We start from the raw sequence: 19,348 nt of genomic DNA on the forward strand, positions 1-19,348 counted from the left end.
GTCAATCAAACTTGGTGATAAGGATTTCGGAAGAGCCGGACTTAGTCATAGATTTATACATAGTTTATTTAAAATAGCATGTTCATCTATAAATTTGCAATAAGAGCGCAGTTTTATGTTGTTTTAGCTGGATGAGTATCAGCACTTAGGCCCAGGGCCTCGCCGCTGCGACACGATGTACATATGTGGGAAATGATGTTTGGGAATTGGATGATGAGCGTTGAAGTGGTAGCAGGTGGATCGAACTGCTGGTGGATCTACGGCGGTGGCATCATCAATCTGTGGGATCGCTGTTGGGATATAATAATTATTGTACGTTCTTCTTGGTAAGTTATTCTAAAATTACCCCGAGAAAGTCTTTGGATGCTGCGACGTAAGGTCATCATCCTGGCTGCCAAGAGCCTTTTTCACATACTGCCAAATATTTAAAAAAAATTATAAAAATTGAAGAAATATTTGGAGATGAGTTGCAACATACCAAGGGGTTCAGTATAATCTCCTCTTCCATTTTATTTATTTGCTTAACTAGCTCCAAAACCTGAGAAATATTCGTTTGCACGTTGAGGAACATGTCCGGTGAGTTGTATTTTTCTGGATCGTCCTTGAACAGAACCATGCCATCCTTTTGATTGATGCTGGCATAGATTTCACCTGATTTTATCTGTTTAATGGATAGATGATTGGGGTTAGTTGGAGAATATGGATACTATATCTATAATCCCCTACCATATTAAGGATGTAACGTTCTGCTTCGGCGGCACTGGATAACTGGACACGACTAGCTACATCGCTCAGGGAGAGCGTCAAGAAGGTTTTCGTTAGCCGCTGGATGTTTCGCTTGTAGAGGGAGGTGGCAACCTGAAATTAATTGAATAACAAATTATGAAATAGGGTCACTGTAAGATTAGAATGGTCGGGAAATATAAATCTATTACTTTCTGACTGTGAGCTCTATATCAACCCTATAAAGGGTTATCGAAAAGCTTTATTATTGCATTCAAAAAAGCCATAAACACATGATTTGCGGGCTGCAGGAACTATAATTTCGACTAGCCAATTGTATGGTTTTTTCGGTAATAAAGTAAGCTGTCATTAAAATCACGCTAATTGTCCATGCCTTGGTTGTACTTTCATTATTTTTGTTTAAAAATAATTGGCATCAAGAATATCTATGGTCCGCCCCCATAACCATACTAATTATAGACAATCAACAGGTTTTTTTAGATTTAAAAAATAAAACTCTAATCAGCAAATGGGAAATACTTGCCTGCTTCGCTAGTCCCATATTGTTATCACGCGTAAATGCTTCACTGTACTTGAGGATGATGATCCGCAGCTCTTCGCTGGACGAATTGGCGTACACGTTGACCAGGTCGTGGTAGTGATTGGCCATCGGTTTCATAAAGCGTCCGATGACCTGTGTGTTTTTTGGTATAAACGCTATCTGCAATGCAATAAGAAGATATACGGCTGCTCCGAAGTGATTATGTAAATGTCACCTTGCCCTCGACGATCAGTGAAACCATGAGAAACTTTTTGTAGGCCTCCAGCATGATGTGTGACATGGCCATCGCCGGGGTGGTAATGCACACCTCGAAGAAATAGAGAGCGCGTTCGTAGTTCTTCAGCGCCGTGTAGATCATTCCGCCGTAGTAGTAATACAGCAAGAAGTACTTGGCGTCATTGTTGGCGTCCTAAGAGAACAGATGACAGATTCAGTGAAAAATTAAACTTCTCTTAGAGATCTTTACTGTGTGCTGGTTTGGCTGTTGCTGTTGTGTTTTGCACTCGGCGGCTACGGTCGATATATCTGTGATGTCTGCATCCAAGTAGGGGATAACCACGCTAAAGTTTTTCGCCTTCAGACTTAGCAGGCAGAGATCGGCGTGGATGGGTGTGAGCTGAGTGTCCATTTGACGGATTTGGTCGATGGCACGGGACAGGATGCGGATGCCCAAAACACTCATGCCCTTTTGCACCAAAAAGTCAGAAAACAAGTGGCACGTTTCATAAACTGAGGGGAGAGGTGGAAATTAATACGTTTCTACTAATTGTGAAGAATAATATTGCAACCCACAGGCGCATACGGCAAAGCGCAACTGGTCAGTATTGTTTCGCTGGACAAAGTCGCGCATTAGATGGATAAGCTGCACCGGTTCCGGATTCGCAGTGGATGAGCTGTGCAGTTTGGCCAGGAGGACATACAGAACGCCCAGCGTGTGCTGCTGCATGTCCAGCGTTTCGAGGACATTGTCTAGGATGCTCCAGTTGCGGGCCAGCAATGACAGTGACTCGGGCAGCTCGTCGGCCAGTTCCCGGTAGCTTGCTGCAAAATACCCGGCAGAATGAAATTTGCACAAAAAATAACAAAACAAAGGCGGCGGCTTTGCCGGTTTGATGCTGCACGCCGCCCTCTTCGGCGGCCGGATCGAAAACTTACCGGAGGCACTCAGCGTGCGCACCTGATTTACATAGTTTTCCAGCGCGCTGCCCATTTTAGCGAGTCTCCGCGACAGTGTATTTATATTATTTTGCGAAAATGTACACGCTAATTCCTATTGAAACAGTGTTGCCAAGTGGGTTTTACTTCTATAAAAAAAAACTCTAGAAAGTTGGTATTTTGTAACAAAAATACTACAGCTACTCTGAATTTAAAATCAGCTGTTAAAAAATACCGAAAAACTGTGTAGATGGCGCTATCAACTATTGAAGTGCCATCACTAGCGGCAAAACTACTAACATTGTTTTGATAAATTTTGTTTTTGGGAATGGAAAACTCTCCCCGCATTGTTTACGTCTGCAGCTTGTGCTTGCGCCAATATGATCTTCTGGAGGATTTACGAGGCCACATGGTGTACTTCCACGGCTGCCAGGCAGTTTCCCCGCCAGTTGGGAAGAAGAAAACGACAAAAGCGAAGCAGAAAAAAGTCGGAGTGGGTCAGGACCATGATGTGCCAGAAGAACCAATAGATGACCCGAAGGATAACCCAAAAGAGCTGCAGCCCATGCCCTTTAAAGACTTTCGTTTGGTATTGAGAGCCAACATGCTGGAACCGTCTGTATTTTACAAGAATTCATCGACACCTTTACAAACAAGTATAATTTTAGGTGCTCCTTTGGCAAAGACTGTACATTCAAGTTCCTGGATGCCAAGAAAATGGAACTGCACTCGAGGTGCCACAAGGACAGCAGCTTTGCTTGCTGTGAGTGTGGACTGGAGCTCCCCAATTGGAGGCGATGCTCTGCCCACTTGTGGAAGAGCCACCAAGTAGATGTGGACTTGCTGGAATGTCCTGCTCTTGATTGCCACTACAAGTCTCCCGTGTCTGCTCTGATTTGGCGACACATGCGCGTCCATAAGAAGTGGCGACCCAGAGTCCTTCGATCTCTGGCAGCTGTTCAACGTAGAAAGAAACTGAAGGAGCAAACAGGAGACTTGCTTCCACAGCCAGTGGCGTCCACAAGTGCTTCCAAGAAAAACAAATACTATGCGGAGAAGACCTGCGAGATTTGTAGCCGGAAATTCGTAAACGGGAAAACGTTGTCGAAACATGTAAAAACAGTGCACAACAAAATAAAACCTTTCATTTGCAACGTTTGTGGCAAGAAGACCGCTCGCAAAGCCAGTCTAATAGTGAGTAGAAAGCGGTTTAGTTTTCAATTACCTTGCAATCACCAATCATACTTCTTTCAAAGATCCACATGAGGCAGCACACTGGCGAAAAGCCCCTGCAGTGCGGGGTTTGCAAGTTCTCCACACGTGATCCCAGTGTCCTGCACAAACATAGACAACGTCATGGCAGCCAGGACACCCAGAGCAGCCTCAAATGTAGCCAGTGCGATTACCAATGTATCCAGGCCAATGCTCTTAAGCGGCACATGCGACTCAATCACCCAGAGGCCTATCGGGACTTGTGCTGCGATCTCTGCAGCTACACATCCATAAATGCAGAGAGACTGCTGGCCCACAAACAGGATCACCGCCAGGGGCTGATAGTTAACTGTGATGATTCGATGGATGCCACTGGCTCCACAGGTTTCAAGTACCCACAAAAGCCAGGCGATAAAAACGGCGAAGTACATTTTTACTGAATTTAAAATAATTTAAGAATAGTTCATAAAATTTGAAATATTTTCAGATATCTGCCGATTGTTTTATGCCTCTAGAGAGTGTGGATTCCCTGCCACATGAACCGGCTGTGGATACCGGAGGGGTCACAATCCCAGCACCACCCTCGGAAGATACTCAATTTCCAACTTATTTAAAAGATTAGGCAGCTAGAAAAGTAGAAGTTTCAAGTCGTGGGGGTAAGCTAGGATTTTATGCTTCTCCTTATATTTATTTTTTTTATTAAAGGGTTTATTTATCGTATTTTATTTATATCTTACATTGGTCTACGATATCTGGGGTTAAAAGTGTGCGGGTTTCCGAATTGTGCTGTAAAGAGTGCTGTACAAAATAATGTTCTCATGCAGTTGGTTTTGGGGATTTGAATGCTCGTTTATTAAGTTTTTCAGTTTTTCCATTTAATTTTAATATCATTTTAGAATCTGATATGATTTTTGTTTTGTTTTCTTTTAGCAACATTCGAATTATTTATTCATGCTAGTTTACCGTGTTCCGTTTTTGGGGTTTTTTTTTTCTTTTTTCATTACTATTAGGGTTTCATATTAAACTAATTGTTTAAAATTTAAAAATCTACTCTTGCGATACTCATCTGGTTTCAGTTCGGCCTTAAGATCAGAGCGCACTCGCTCGCTTTAATAATCTAGGTTACGACAAGGGCAGTTTCGCTAATAACTGGTTAAGTCCGTTAATCATTTAGTTTAGTTAATTGGTTTAGTAGTTGGGCTTTATGTTTACAATAATTTAATTATTTACGCTAGAATGTCTTGAATCGTCTGCAGGCCATCCCAAAATGAAGTAGTTCCTGCTCTCGTTAAGTTAGCTATTTAGTAATTGAACTAAGTAACCACCTTCGGGCCACTTTGAGTTACAAAAAGAATAGATTTAAACGTTTATTGTCTGAGTTTGATTCGAATATCAAAACATGTTCAGTGTTTGTCAGAGAGAGAGAAGTGCAACTGAGGTGTGCATTGCAGAAAAGAATAATTGGCAAATAAAACGCTCAATGTAAAATTGTTAATATCATACAGCTTCTATTTGTTTTCTATTTTGTTTTTATTTACAGTTCTTAAACGAAGGAAGAGTATCAACAAAAATTGCATTTCAACCGATTCACACTTGCACACTGTGTTGTGTTGTCTTTCGGAGTCCCTGATCCCTGCTCCCTCCATTTGGTCGCCCGGTTGGGCTCCCGCTTTGCTTTGCTTTTTTGGTTGGATCCCCGATCCTTAGATCTTGGTCTCAACGACGGCTTTTTTCTTCGACACACAAACGGGTTGTTCGAAAGAGAGAATACAAAATATAAAAAAAGGATTCGATTAAGTTAGCTGCCATTGAGCCGAGAGCCAACATACGAGGATTGCCATGCAAAGAATTGATTTGATTCTGATACTGATACTGATACTGATATTGATTTGGTATTTGGTATTTGGTTTTGGTTGTGAAGGGAGCAGGCGCTAGATGATTGTGGCATGGTTGTGGCATCTATGAGAGCGAACTGTGCACATTGGAGACAACAAACAACTTTAACAACAATGGGCGTGAGTTGGAAATGACTACGACTTCTGAATCTGAATCTGAATACGACGAAATACCCCCAAGTGGTTGGTTTGATTTAGCTTTGATTATGCTGATATTATCCATGATCACTACAACGTCTATTAAACAACTAACGAATTCATCTAGCTTCTATATAAGTATATATATATATATGTGTTTATATATATATATATATATTGACATATCCGACTAACCGCCGATGCCCCCTCTACCGTCCTCTATCTGGCGACTAATTTACGTTTACGATGCATCCATCAATCTTAAAATGTAAAACATATTCCACTTACGATCTACGCCTGCAATTGTCGGTTCAACTTCCAGCTTCTCATCTTTTTTATTAATTGGTTTAATCCTCGTCTTATTCTTGGTTTTGTGCGCCGCATAATAAATGCTGTGGGAGTTTCTGAAACGTTCCCCGAAAAAATCTATCCTCTGATCCTTTGATCCTAAGATCCTATGATCCTTTCATCCTTTCCTTTCTTTTAGTCAGTTTGATTAGCATAGTACGATACACTTAAAGGCTATTAGGAAACAGTTGTATCTACATAGGTCTATGAGTACTCTGTAAGAACCAAAGAAACGAACCTAATGGAAGTTTTAACTAGTCAGAATAAGTCCTGTTTCTGGTCCTGGTCCTTGTTCTCGTTCTCGTTACTGTCCTTTCGTGTTACGCAATCGTTCGTATGTACAGTGTGTGATTGTTTGGGTCGAGTTCATATCGGGAAATCATATCGAAAATACATACGAAAAACCCTAGGCCTAGAAAATTGCTTATAAAATTGCGCGACACTAAAAAAGAACATCATCCGAGTCATTCGAGTCTTGTGATCTATAAAATAGAGGTCGATACGAAATAGAATCAATGAAATCCTGCAAACTCTAGTGGAGTCCTGCACGATATCCTGCTCCTTCTCATCATCATCATTAACTTTCTTATAAATGCAGTTTAAAAAACAGGTGAACGATTTTGATTTTGGTTTTGATTTCGAAAAAGTGTTGCCTTTTTGTTTGTTTGGTTTCTTGATCATTGTTTCATTGTTGCGTTTCGCAGTCGCGTTAGTTGTGGTTGTGATTTCTGTTTCTGTTTCTTGGTATTCTTGTTGTGGCGGTGTCTGTTCCGGGGCACAATTCTGCACGTTACTGGTCGTCGAGCATCAGACCGTGGTGACACGATCGATCTCCACATAACGCACAGAATTGTCGCTTTGTCAGCAAATCACCTCCTTTTCATCCAACACCGCCGTGTCCATGGAGCTGAGCGACTTCAGCCGCGTCTGCAGCACCGAGGAGCCGCGCAGCTTGCGTTTGATTTTTCTGCGTGGAAGAGAAAGGATTAAAAGGATTACAAGATGGTCCACGATTCTCATGAAACTCTTAGTTGTTTTAAGGATAAAATGTAAAAAGAATCTCTATAATAAGTAGATCCTAAGTCAAAATATACGTACTTGTAAGCAAAGGCAGCAAATGCACAACACGAGAGCACAAAGATTAGGCAAAGAGTGGCCAGGATTTCGGCTGGTAGCTTCATCAGGGCGGAGCACTGGAGGAAGGCCTCATCATCGCCGGACGGACAGTGGACGACGCCATCGCACCAGACACTGGCGTTCACACAGGCGCCCAGTTCGGCGCACTTGAACTGGCAGTCCTCTATTGGATCGGCAGGATAAGGTGTTTAATACATATCCAATAGGAGGAAGGAAGGTAGGCGACACTTACCCGCCATGCTGAGAGTGGGTCTGGGAACTAGCTCCATCCAGTTGAAGGAGTACTCCCCATTGCCGGGACGCAGGAACTCCACGCTGATGGCACGAGATCGGTTGATGAGCGCAAAGTTGGGTCTTTCATTCCAACCCGAGCTGAAGATCTCCACGTACTCATAAGCACTCGAATCGGGACTCAGAGGGCAGGCCACAATGGTTAGACCTGAATTAGTAAGTTTTCAGTTAGAAGATTGGCGGTTTTGGTTAAGAAAACTTTACCTTCCGAAGTGGTAAGCACTGCCCTCGACTTGGTCTCACATCTCCAGGTATCGGTATGAACATAGGTGGTATTCAGGGTCTTCAGGGGATTGTGTTTGCTCAGGAAAATGGCCTTGAGACGCACATACAAGAACTTATTCCCGTTGGAAGGTTCAATTAGCCAGGGTCTTGATCGGCATTCAATCTATAGATAATAAAATAGTATAAGTTATAGTTTAAGGATTCAAAGACTAATTAGGGTTTACGTCTCCAAAGGTCATGTCTATGGTGCCGCTGGGTCCAAATTTCCGGCGTCCATCTTTGCAGCTGGTGGGAGCCTTCACAAACTCAAACATCCCCTCAAAGTTAACCGTGTCCGGGTCGTCCAAGGTGGTCATGTTTTGGGCTATGAAGTGGACCTCCACGTCGCGACTTGTGGAGGTATACTCCACGGGCAGGTGGGATTCGTTGGAGGAGTTGCACATGCAACCACGATGCAAGAGTATGGAGTCATGATAGGGTCTCTCGAAGATCTAGAAAGGGATTAAAAATAAATAAGGATTTCATGATAAGGTGTAGTAGTCCTACCTCTATTCTAACATTAGTGTCTCCATAGCAGAAGGATCTGTTGATGTCCTCATCTACTTTGGAGTAACAAGGTCTATTGGTGGTTGTTACTTTCCGTAACTTGATCCTGACCCTTTCGCCTCTCTGTGCTTCGAACTTGTAGATGCATTTCAGGTTCCGGGTGCCGCCTCTTCCGAATAAAAATATGTTCCGAACACTCCGGAAAATGGCAGGATCCTTGCGATCCATCATGTTGCTGAGAAACTTTCGATTGCAATCGTGTTCGCCGCCACCCCAGGGCAGACCATCCTGATGGAGGTCGATGAACTCGTACTTCAGCTTGAAATCCAGGGGTCTGGAAGATATTACATTGGAGTAACTATAGGTTGTCAGAAAATGTTTCCAGAAACCCTACCTAAGTGCTGTGGATTCGGTGTTTCGCAGCTCCAAGGTGATGGCGTCGCTACTGGAGACATAGCTCTCGGAAATGGAGCAGGGTCGGGCGTAGGTCTCATTGATGTTGGAGCGATCACAGGTCCTGGGAATGGTGCCCCGGCAGAAGCGGGCAATGACATTGGTGGTATTTTGGGTGGCATAGTGTCCTAAGCTGCTGTAGCTGGTCGTTTCACTGGCACTGTTATATAATAATTATCCTTTAAAGGACATGGATGAAGGATAATTAGAAAGTACAACCCACCAGTTTAAATCCTTGCAAACAGGAGCATCCCTGAGTGTTCCATCCCAAATGCGTAGCATGCCACTGCAATCCTCCTGGGTCTGCAGCACTCCAATAGCCCCCACCGACGTCTCATCGATCTGCCCGAACTCCGGATCCAGGTTGAACTTCAAAACTGATATCCAGACCTTGAACCGGGACAGGGGTTGATGCATTCCCGACTGGCTGCTCGTCCGGCGGGATAGACTCAAGTGGTCGAAGGTCTTGAAGACCCCAAGGCCCTGCAGATGGTACAGGCAGGTGGAGTTGGGAGCCAACGAGTGCTTGGGATTCTCCAGGATGCCACGTCCAGCTCCGCGAATCCAGAACTCGCAGGGTTTCTTGTTTTTTGAGTAAGTGGGACTCTGGATGTCCACGAATTGAACCTCCACCTGGAAATTGCGGAGGAAAATAAACAAACCGGAGTGATTAACACTCAGCGAGCACTCACCTCCAGCTGGAATCCGTAGAGGGGCAGCACCTGGGAGGAGGTGCCGGTGAAGGTGCCAAACGGAGACGTGCTGAACTCGACCAGAAGCTCCGGGCCACTTGAAACTGCCGCCGGCACAGCCTGACCGCCGCCGCAGAACTTCAATATGATGGGGTCACGTGTGGTGTAGCCATCGTACACGGTCACGTAGTCCTGTGGGTTACGGAGCAGTGCGAGAGTACGGCCCAGGGAGAGAGAGAAAGTGGGGGAGAGAAAGAGCAGAGTGGATGAGGAGAGAACGAAATGAGTGAGACGAGCGACAAATGTGGGTGGTGGTTGTTGATTTCACCATGTGGGTGCCACTAGCTACACGGTGAGAAACTTCTAGCTAACTATATTTATTCGTAAAATAACCAAGTTTGTAAGGCAACTATAAAAAGAAGTTTAAGATAAATAATTATAATAGTAATTCAGTTAATACTTTGAGTAATTTATTATTGTTTAGTTGTTTGGAAACGTTGTTTTAAGGTTTTAATTTCAATTAATATTTATTTGTAATATATTTTTTCAAGTGTAGTAATTGAAGCTGAAGGCCGAGTATGGCCCAAAAATGGTGGGCGTGGCTAGGGGGGGGGGCTGGGTCGAAGCGAACCAAGTGCAAAGGAACGGTAATTGCTGTGAAGAAGTGGACCCAAAGTGCAGCTGGCAACACTGCTCTCATATTACTTAATGGCCACTGGACGTATACGTGATTTTTGGTTACATTCCGCTCGGAAGGACCAAAAGAAATACTGCGGTGTATTAGGACTTTCAGGATGGTGGCAAGTAGCCTGGAGCAGGTCCAAGTTGTTGAGCACAATGGCTTTGATGTGACCGGGCACTTGATGTCCACTAAATGTCGAACATTTTAAGCTCATTTTAAGTTGGTTCGAAATGTTTATGCCGTGTACGTTTTATGTTTTCAAAGTATCAGGGTCTAGGGCTATGTTTTTTCATTTTATGAAGTGATTTGCTAAACTTCCTTTAGGATTTGTGGGTGTTCCTGTGCCAAAAGAGGGGCTTTGATATCAACAGATTCATTGGAAAAACTTTTATAACAATAATTAACAAATTTAAAGGCTTTTTATAAGTGGAATATATTATTAAATTTAGCTTAGTTTATAATAAGAATTACTTGTTTAGTTTTGTTATAATATTTGTTATTATATTTTTTAAAAGATTAAAACTGATAGTTTTTTTAATTCTTTAAGTTCATCTCTTAAAAGAGTCTTTAGTCTTAATAAATTTATTTAAAAACACCAACTGCCTCCACGCATAAACCTGTCTAACTAATTTATTTGCGGTTTCTGCTGGCGTTGGAAATTTGTGCATAATTGTGCGCATTTTAATTGAGTTGGCCTTGCCGTAGGTGCGAGATGTGATTGTGTATTCAGGGGGTAATGGCACTGGGATTTTGGTCCTGGTCCAGGCTCTGGCCCTGGTCCTGGCTCTGGCCATGGATGTGAGGACCTGTCCATGGGCATTTCCTACCTTTCGGCCAAAACGCATGACAAATTAGTTTTGTGGCCAGCGACTTTTTGCATTAATTTAGCTGAGGTTTCTGTTTCCTGGGTGGGTGTCCTTGTTTGTGCACCTGGCCACAAATTTAAACTATGCCCCAGACCGCAGACCAGATTCCGGGGCCCAGGTAATTTGTGACCACAAATTTATTGAAAGCGCCGCGTTTGTACAAATTAATGCGGACACAGATGGGGGGTTGCATAGGTTGGGGGTGTCCTTGTTTTTTGCCTCCATTTTATTTGGGGCAGTAAATATTAGCAGGGGTGTAGTTACTCTACAGAGCAAGGATTTGAGGTTGCATAAGTCATAGTTTTTCGTTCTGTGTAGGAGGAAAATCTCATGCAACTACCATCAGACGATTATTCACACATGCCGCACCGAAATGGCCAGCACTTTTGGACATTTTGGCTTAAGAGCGCGACAAAAAGTGGTGCAAAAAAACGGTGGTGGTCCGAGGGAAATGGCCAGGAGCTGGACAATTTGTAGGCAGAGTGCAGAGGCCTGCAGGATCCTGCAATCCTTGCAAATGGCGCTAACGTCCGAGCGGATTGCTTTCCGACTGAATAAGCAAAAAGTAAAGGGGTTACATGGCTTGGAACTTGGAAGCCAGAACGGTTTAGAGGGGGCCTGAGGTCCTGGTCCTGGTCTGGCCAAGGGATTTGCACGCCTTGCTGCCACAACGAGCATTTAATGGCAACTGGAGTGCCGAGGGTGGCCATCCTGGCTGGGGATTTTGTTGTGAAGCGAAATTGAATAGTTGCTGATGACTAAATGGGCAACTAAAAGCAACATTCCTCGACACGGAAATCGTCGAAACGTTTTAGTGAGGTCTAGTGAGGATTTCTTCCTTTTTTTTTTAGCTTCTATCCCCCATTGGTGGGTAGGACCTAGGGGTGGAATGTCTTTGACCGCTGCAGCGGATCGGATCAGCTTAGAGGACCTCTTTCAATGGCTATCCCGGAAGTGGGAAATCCATCAGGAGTGGCATCCTCTCATTCAGCAAGGATGTCCCGGGCTTTTGTATGATGAATGCCTGTGGCAATTATTTACATGAGACCCAGGCACGTTCGTCCACTAATGTCCTTGGTGTCCTGGCTCTCCGTCCGCCCGCTGTCCTTGTGTGCGATTTATGATGTGCGTGCCAAGTGTTCATTAATATAAATCCAATGACAGATTTTTTTTTCTTCCTACTCCTCTAACATGTCCTGCAAACTTGTCTGTGTGTATGTTTCTGTTAGTGTCTGTGTGTGTGTGTGTGTGTGTGTGTTTGTGTTAATGAATATATTATCCTGTCCATAGATATGCCATTGATGTCGATTTACCCAGATCATTTTGATTTGTTTGCTTGGGGGGTTGTGCATACATTTAACTTGATTAATTGTTTCGAACATTGAAAGATATATATAATATATCGCATAATTGTGGCTAATACTAGAGAGAGAGAGGAGGATAAAGCCAAAGAAAGAGATAGACAGAGAGGGGTGTGATTGGGGGGTGGTTCAAAGTGCTCTTCTATAAAGTATCTACTGCTATAATTGATTTGTGGCAATATGAGTTTGAATCGCATTGGTTTTTAGCTGAATTCTTGATTATTTTCATTACCGTGGATTTCCATTTGGGCTTTACATTTTCCTAGAATATACATATACAGATTGTTTAATACTTGAGCGTTTACCATAGTCTAGTTTTGTGCATTTCATGAAATTAAGTGTTTTCCAAAAGAGAAGAGTGAGATTATAATCTAAACAAAACGTAATCAAGCTCCCTCGTTTTTTCTGCTTGAAGAATAGTCTAGTTTTTTCCCTTATTTAACATCATTAAGGTGCCATCATTAAGCTGTGCTCCTTGAGCCTCAACCATATCCTTTTTCCCCAGCTTATTTCCACTCTTCATATCCCGGCTCATCCCCCATTTATGCATACACGGCGCTCATTAAGAACTCATCCGATTGTTGCCCCTTTTAAGTTGGTGGGGACTTTATAGAGTCCGGATCCTGCTTCCCGATGACAAACAAAAAGGAGGCTACGAAATTAACACTTCCTGCCAACTGGCCGAGAGCGAGGAGCGGGCCGCCTATCGAAGAGCCTGGAGGACTTTGTCCTGGAACTCGGACATGGACACGCACACAATGCCGGGGCAATGACAGTGGAAAATCAGAGGGAAAAATTATAGAGGGTTTGTTGGGGGTGGGGAGCATACCCCGTGCAAACAACTGATTTCACATTTTTGCTCATTTCTTTTTCAATTTGTCGTTTTTTTGCGCAGTTTCACTGCCTTCCCCCTTCCCAAAAAAAAAAGGTCCTGCCGGCCAACAGAGGAAGTAATTTTTATGCTGGATCTCTCTCTCTTTTTCTCGTTAAAGTTGGCAAATGCAAACACACTGGCCTGTCCAGCTCTGGGGGCGCAGAGCCACAGATACAAGCGGATACAAAGACAGATGCAGATACAGATACAAAGTACAGATACAGATACACAGTCAGAGATAAAAAAGTTGAGGATAGAGGCGGATAGTGGAGGTGCATTTAAAGGCAAAGATTTAATTACCTGAATGTAATCGCAGTCATTCCATGTTTTGAGCCTCGGTTCGAATTTCTTATCCTTGTCGCTGGCACTGGGCGGCGGAGCCATTTTGTTCGCCGTGGCCGTTTCCTGGGTGGAGATCCAGACCAGATTGCCCTTGGGCTGCTTGACTAGAATCAGGGCGTGCTTTCCGTGGGGCACGTCGTGCTGTGTGGACAGGAGAATTAAATGCAAATTAATGAGCCGGCGAGGAATGTTTTCTCGGTAGGAAGGACAATGCCCGGAACTCCGGCATAGTCCCAGTATGGAAATGGAACCGAGAAGTGGGAGGATTAATTGGAGCATTTAAATTACAAAACTCAATGGCGTTTTCTGGGCGGGCTTCCAGCTGGTGATTGATCTTTGTGTTTTACATTTTATTTCCATTTGTTTTGTTTTGATTCTATTTGTTATCAAAGAGAATGCGAATTTGTTCAACGGATTTCTATTTGCGAACTCGCAACAAAAAGTATTTTTCTTTTCAGGCAATTAAGGGTTCTATTTTTCATTCAATTCGTGTGTATTTTTATTCAAAAGCTTACGAAACAGGCATCTAATATTCTATGGAGACTCCGTAAGGACATGCTCAGCATGTAGCATCCCCGCAGACATATTAAAAATGCCAGCCAGGATCCAGCTCCAGCTCCTCCAGTTAATTATAATAAAAGCCCATTTTATTCTGGAATGTAAATTGCTGTTTAATTTTTTCCCCTCTTGATTTTTGAACTTTGTTGCCGCATCATGAATGAAATTAGGGCTCAGCATTTTACGCAATTCGGTCTATTTTTATGAGTCAGGTGCCCAGGATAACGTGGATGAAATGTTGCCAAGGCTCCGGGTGTGTAACCTTTCGGGTCCCGGACTCGGCTTGTTAGCCGGGACTTTAGACTCGGAGGCTGGAGTTTAATTTCGTTTTAATTGTTCTGTAGCTCACCTGTCGCACTGCGTAGTAGCAGGTGAGGTTGCGGGGATAGATGCCGGGGAAGTTGGGCGACTGCAGGCGACAGGCCTTCTTGTCGCAGTCGCTGAAGATCCTGGAGCAGTAGGTCCCCGGAATAAGGTCACCTGCGAATCAGAGTCAGAATCAGACAAACACTTGCAAATTGTACTTAATGAGTTGTTGAGAGCTGTATGAGACTCACCTAGATAGTATTTGGGCTCAGTGTAGTTTTGCTCGTCCTTCGCCAGCGACTTCTCCAGCGAGTCCATGAAGGTCTTGTTGTTGGCATACGCACTAAACAGACTAAAGTCCTGTCCGTACCGATCCGAGCGAGCGCCACTAGAGTTGGTGAAGTCCTCTAGGATGCCCCCGGCCTGCTGCTGTTGCTGCTGCTGGCTGAGGAAGCTGCTGCGATTGTGCCACTGGGCGAGCTCTGAAAAATAAGTTGAAAGGATTAGGGCTCTCCTACATCCCCGTTTTTCATTCCGGGTTCAATTTCTGCGGCGGCACGCACCTGCCAGCTTAATGCCACCGTATCGGGTCACCGAACTGTCCCTGGACAGGACCTTGTATCTGATGCGAAAGTCAAAGTTGTAGCCGCTCTGGTCCCTGGCCAGTCTGTGGAAAAAAAGCCATGGTGTTTGGGGTTGAATATTACATGTCGGGGTCAGTTAAGCGACCCGATGGTACGCACCTGTTCAGCCTGATGGTGAAGATGAGGGAGCGGGTCTCGCTGTAGAAGAGCACGGGGCCCCAGGATGTGCCGCACCACATGCCGCCGATGGGGGTCCGGGCCGACTCCGCTATCTGCATGTATCCGTCCGGACAGCCCTCGTGCACGTACGAGGTGAACCTGCCAATCGTGAAGCTGTCCAGAGTGACCTGAAGGGGTTAAGGGTTATTTCAGTAGCATTTTAATAATTATTTGTTGATTATTTTAATTGCTTTATGGGTATAGATGTCCATACATATTTTAATAATATGTTTCAATTACTTTGAACCAATTCCTTTCTATTAAATAACTTGGGACTAAAGTCTTCCCAGCATAGCTCGTTAATATAGTTACTTTTTCCAGCAATCTAGTATAATCTTGTGCTCCAAGAGCAACGAGGATATAAAGTATTTGCCGGATGAGCCGGGAAAGGCAAGAAGGGGGTCGGTAATAAAGTTTCGGTCAGTGGGCATGGTATCAGTGCAGAATGCTCTTGGGAGGCACTCGAGCATGCCAAAGGCTTTGGCCTCCCTCCTGCCAGCTATTGCCTTTTCCTCTGGCTACTGCCCCCTCCTACTGGCTACTGCCTCCTCCTACTGGGTACTGCCACATCCTGATACTCTCCCCCTTTCGGCTTCTGCCACATCCCAATTGGAGGTGCGAAGTGGCGTAATAACTAACAGGCACTGGCACTTGCTTCCCGCTTCGCCCAAACTGGCTGGTGGTGGTGTAGACATGGACTCGGTGTAGGATTTGTTACGCCCCAGCGAGTGGCTTTGAAATCAATATTGCCAGGGCCGCCCAAAAAGGACACCACCCACAAGCCGCCCAGTTTCTTTGTTGTTGCTTATCTTTTAATGGCGTAGTTTATCCCGTTTACAAAATAAAATGTGAAAGGCAGTATCAGTGGCAGAAGGGGGTTCTCTAGATTGCAAGATGCACAGAGAAAAAAGAATGGGTTGAAAGAAATAAAAAAAGGTGCTTACTACAGAGAGTTTGTATTCCAACTTAAGGACTAAAAGGCGTCTCAAGTCTCCCCTTAGAGCTCAGTGTACTGCAAAGTAATACCCCTTCCTTGACTCACCTGCACCACATCTCCGTGCTGGCCTCCTGCCGCCGTAAACGTGAGCACACACACAAAGGGCACCCGGTCCTGCTTGGGACGATGCAGCTCCAAGGCGTAGGTCTGTCCGATGTCCCCGTAGTAGGTGCGATTACAACCTGAAAATAAATGTATATAGCCGTATAGTTCGGGGTATATATATGATGCAATTAGCGTTAGTTTGGCAATTAGTTTGTTTGGAGCGCGCTGCCAGGCAACCGTGGTAGTGGGATTCCCCACAAAAGGCTCATCGCCCTGGGAAATGGCAATCGTCACGCCATAAATCATCGCCAGGCTGTGAGACTGAGGGCCAGATGCTCCGACAAAGTGGCAGAGCAACAAATTAACAAAACATTTACTTCATATGCAAACTGATTGTACGCAAAGTAGATTAATCCATTAAGGTGAGTGATTGCTGGTACTTTCACTTTAATGTCTTGTCATTTTTCTCGAGGCGTGAAGACGATCTGGTGGGAGTTTATTTTGCTCTAAAATGTAATTAAATATTTCCAAGAAGAGTCTTAATAAGTACTGACGATTGCCACGTGTTGTGGTTCATGATTTTCCTTAGAATTAATTATTATTAGTTTGGTATACTTTATTTCTTTTAGGATTGAATATTTTATTCTTTAACATCCCTAAACATAACTATCTTGTTTACATTTAGGTTCTAAATAAATAAAGAAAACCCTCCGAGGAATATCCTTTTCTTCTCCGCCTCCACTCGATTATGTATTCCGATTTGGAAGTCCTTTTCATAATTGAATGACCACAAACTAGAATGATTTATGCTTGTGCGATTTGCATTTATTTGCAATTATGTCCTGCCTTTTTGTCTTTTTGCTCCCCAATATCCTGGCATTTGCATGGAAATTGCCAATTTCTTATTTGGATCCTGGCGAGTCCTTTTCCCCTTTCCCTTTCATTTCAATTAGTTTTATTAAAAATGCATATGAATCGAAAGCCAGGCGGCCTCTGGCCAAAATCCGACTTTATGGCTTAAGTGTTGGTAGTTGGTAGTCGCTACCGCTCTAATTGCTATCCGCCCCCGCATTCAATCAAATTTATTATGCGCTCAGCCATCAATAGTCAATTAGATAATTATGGCAATAGTTTGATTGCATTCGAGGGGGGGTGCCCATTCAACAGTTCCAGCCCTAGGCGCACTTCCAATTCGATTGCCTGTCTGTATCGCTTATCCGCCTGTCAGTCTGCCGGGCTTGTTGTGGGCGTTTCGATTTGCGAGGGCGTGGCCGTAATTGCCACAGCAATAATAACAAATTATAAGCTTTCAGGCTTTGATAGTTCAATTACGGTTTTTAGACGAAAGCCAAATATCAACGGAATACGGATTTTCGTTCTCTTTTTTAAAACATTACGAAATTTCTAAGGTAAGTTTGTCATTTCTTTTTCAGTTGGCAATATTAATAGCTGGTCTTAGTTTTTATGTTTGTTTTCTTAAATAAATAAATATATTATATATTGCCTAAAATTGAATATTTTTAAGAGACTACAAGAACCTCACACTCTACATTAAATTTAATCTAAATCGGAGGCAGGGGAACTTGATATTTACTTTAATAGACACACTACCCTGAGCCTTGAAAATATTTTAAATATTAAAAATATTTATTATTTATTTTTAATTCCTTTATACACTTATTATAATGTTGAATATTGCCATGTAGGGATTAAAATTCAGTAAATACTTTACGATAGCTTCCCTGAAATTGGGTCTCTGTTGCCTACAAAAAAAGCGCAACCACTTATCTTCCTGGAGGCTCGTTGTTCAATTAAAAAACCCAAAGAGTCCTTATTCCCAATCCTCCACCCCTCGCCCCGCCATCTCATTGGATGTCATTGAAAAATACTTAATTAAATTCATCAACGCTTGACATGACGCGCCCAGCAGCAGAATCAGAATCAGAAACAGAAACCGGAGGCTGGAGGGCTGGTGGGCAGTGAGGTTGGAAGCTGGGGGTCGGAGGTCGTGGAGAAAACTGGCAGCCAATTGGCAAAAGTGAGAAGTTCACTTTGCCGCCATTATGGGGTATGGCCGAAAGGGGGTCGAGTCCTATCAGGATAGTATGAAAAGGGGTTTGGAATGGAAAGTCCGTGTGTGTGCGATGGGGGGAGTGCTTAATTACATTTACACATGAAGGCCGTGTTTACAAGGGCGGCCACTGAATGCCGCCCAGGACTTGCAGCGGAGGGAGTTGATTGCCGGACGGTTATGGAGTTTGACAAGCTTGATTGCTTCCAGGCGAAGCAGGATTCCATGGGGATTTACTTCTGGCCATCTCGCCAAGCTCAGAGATTACTTTCATTGTATACTCTGAAAAGAGCTTTTGGAAATATTCCAACACTGCGTATACGTAATGTGTTTGTGGTGAAGATGATTTTTTCAGCGTGTTAGTTTGACTTTTCTTTTTATGACAAACTACTTGTTATAGTGAATATGGCCTTCTCTTCATTACCATTCTTGTTCCCCTCTGTTGGCGGCCATCAATCGGCCCGCAAATTGGACAAACAAGGCTCTTACTGGCCAGGCCATTTGGCTGCTTCTCATTATTTTCCGCTTTACATAATTGCCTTCGACACATTGTTTTTGAGGCCGTGCTCCATTACGGAACTCCTCGCTTTTGGTACACTGACAAAAAAGATCTAAATTATTTCATAAAATAATTCATCCAAGTAAATTTCACCAAAAATCTAAAAAATATTTTGTTTCCATATTTTGATGCAGATCGATGGAGAATCGATTCACAAATCGATTAAGGTATTCCACTCAAGAATCGTATAAGAATTGGCAAAGATATAGCCATCGCTGGGGGCCATATAGGGGCTCCATGCATTTTCCGAGGGGACTGCCCAGAAAATGAGACAAAAAATCAAAAAAATATTTTGTTTCCAGATTTTGATGCAGATCGATGGAGAATCGATCCACAAATCGATTGAGGTATTCCGCTCAAGAATCGGATAGGAATTGGCAAAGATATAGCCATCGCTGGGGGCCATATAGGGGCTCCATGCATTTTCCGAGGGGACTGTCCAGAAAATGAGACAAAAAATCTAAAAAATATTTTGTTTCCAGATTTTGATGCAGATCGATGGAGAAT

At 43.6% G+C, this 19,348-nt stretch overlaps 3 protein-coding genes across 6 annotated transcripts in view; 1 reads left to right on the forward strand and 2 right to left on the reverse strand.

The window, feature by feature from the left end:
- Positions 1-41: 41 nt before the first annotated feature.
- LOC6493075 (COP9 signalosome complex subunit 3) lies at positions 42-2,588 on the reverse strand. Its single transcript, XM_001956956.4, has 9 exons — positions 2,441-2,588; positions 2,078-2,326; positions 1,752-2,014; positions 1,500-1,694; positions 1,268-1,444; positions 727-858; positions 479-661; positions 347-414; positions 42-290 (listed from the first exon to the last, which is right to left on the reverse strand). Exons 1-9 carry the CDS (start codon positions 2,493-2,495, stop codon positions 275-277), a joined length of 1,338 nt encoding a protein of 445 aa, XP_001956992.1. The 5' UTR covers positions 2,496-2,588; the 3' UTR covers positions 42-274.
- Positions 2,589-2,625: 37 nt separating this feature from the next.
- Positions 2,626-5,156, forward strand: LOC6506922 (zinc finger protein 674). The gene is made up of 4 exons (XM_001956955.4): positions 2,626-3,055; positions 3,109-3,634; positions 3,697-4,077; positions 4,140-5,156. Exons 1-4 carry the CDS (start codon positions 2,769-2,771, stop codon positions 4,272-4,274), a joined length of 1,329 nt encoding a protein of 442 aa, XP_001956991.1. The 5' UTR covers positions 2,626-2,768; the 3' UTR covers positions 4,275-5,156.
- Positions 5,136-19,348, reverse strand: part of LOC6493074 — a 41,362-nt gene continuing 27,149 nt past the window's right edge. For 3 of the 4 annotated variants that reach the window (XM_032454068.1, XM_014908714.2, XM_001956954.4), the window contains 17 exons: positions 16,212-16,348; positions 15,110-15,297; positions 14,930-15,033; positions 14,618-14,848; positions 14,410-14,540; positions 13,461-13,643; positions 12,519-12,548; positions 9,378-9,569; positions 8,909-9,318; positions 8,627-8,845; positions 8,233-8,566; positions 7,911-8,177; positions 7,666-7,849; positions 7,403-7,609; positions 7,132-7,333; positions 6,907-7,000; positions 5,136-5,385 (listed from right to left, as the gene is read on the reverse strand). In XM_032454068.1, the coding sequence (XP_032309959.1) occupies positions 5,356-5,385; positions 6,907-7,000; positions 7,132-7,333; positions 7,403-7,609; positions 7,666-7,849; positions 7,911-8,177; positions 8,233-8,566; positions 8,627-8,845; positions 8,909-9,318; positions 9,378-9,569; positions 12,519-12,548; positions 13,461-13,643; positions 14,410-14,540; positions 14,618-14,848; positions 14,930-15,033; positions 15,110-15,297; positions 16,212-16,348 (3,143 nt within the window). In that variant the 3' untranslated portion in view covers positions 5,136-5,355. The remainder of the gene's footprint in view (positions 5,386-6,906; positions 7,001-7,131; positions 7,334-7,402; positions 7,610-7,665; positions 7,850-7,910; positions 8,178-8,232; positions 8,567-8,626; positions 8,846-8,908; positions 9,319-9,377; positions 9,570-12,518; positions 12,549-13,460; positions 13,644-14,409; positions 14,541-14,617; positions 14,849-14,929; positions 15,034-15,109; positions 15,298-16,211; positions 16,349-19,348) is intronic. The other variant, XM_014908715.3, reaches the window with a different exon arrangement.

Source organism: Drosophila ananassae, chromosome 2R, assembly GCF_017639315.1.
Source record: "Drosophila ananassae strain 14024-0371.13 chromosome 2R, ASM1763931v2, whole genome shotgun sequence".
In the NCBI taxonomy this organism is placed as follows: domain Eukaryota; kingdom Metazoa; phylum Arthropoda; class Insecta; order Diptera; family Drosophilidae; genus Drosophila; species Drosophila ananassae.

Coding starts and splice junctions, on each gene's coding strand:
- LOC6493075 (XM_001956956.4), bottom strand. CDS start 2,495: ATGGGCAGCGCGCTGGAAAACTATGTAAATCAGGTGCGCACGCTGAGT. Junction 1,445..1,499: donor CACTGATCGTCGAGGGCAAG/GTGACATTTACA, acceptor ATTGCATTGCAG/ATAGCGTTTATACCAAAAAA. Junction 415..478: donor AGATTATACTGAACCCCTTG/GTATGTTGCAAC, acceptor AATATTTGGCAG/TATGTGAAAAAGGCTCTTGG.
- LOC6506922 (XM_001956955.4), top strand. CDS start 2,769: ATGGAAAACTCTCCCCGCATTGTTTACGTCTGCAGCTTGTGCTTGCGC. Junction 3,635..3,696: donor CTCGCAAAGCCAGTCTAATA/GTGAGTAGAAAG, acceptor CTTCTTTCAAAG/ATCCACATGAGGCAGCACAC. Junction 4,078..4,139: donor CAGGCGATAAAAACGGCGAA/GTACATTTTTAC, acceptor AAATATTTTCAG/ATATCTGCCGATTGTTTTAT.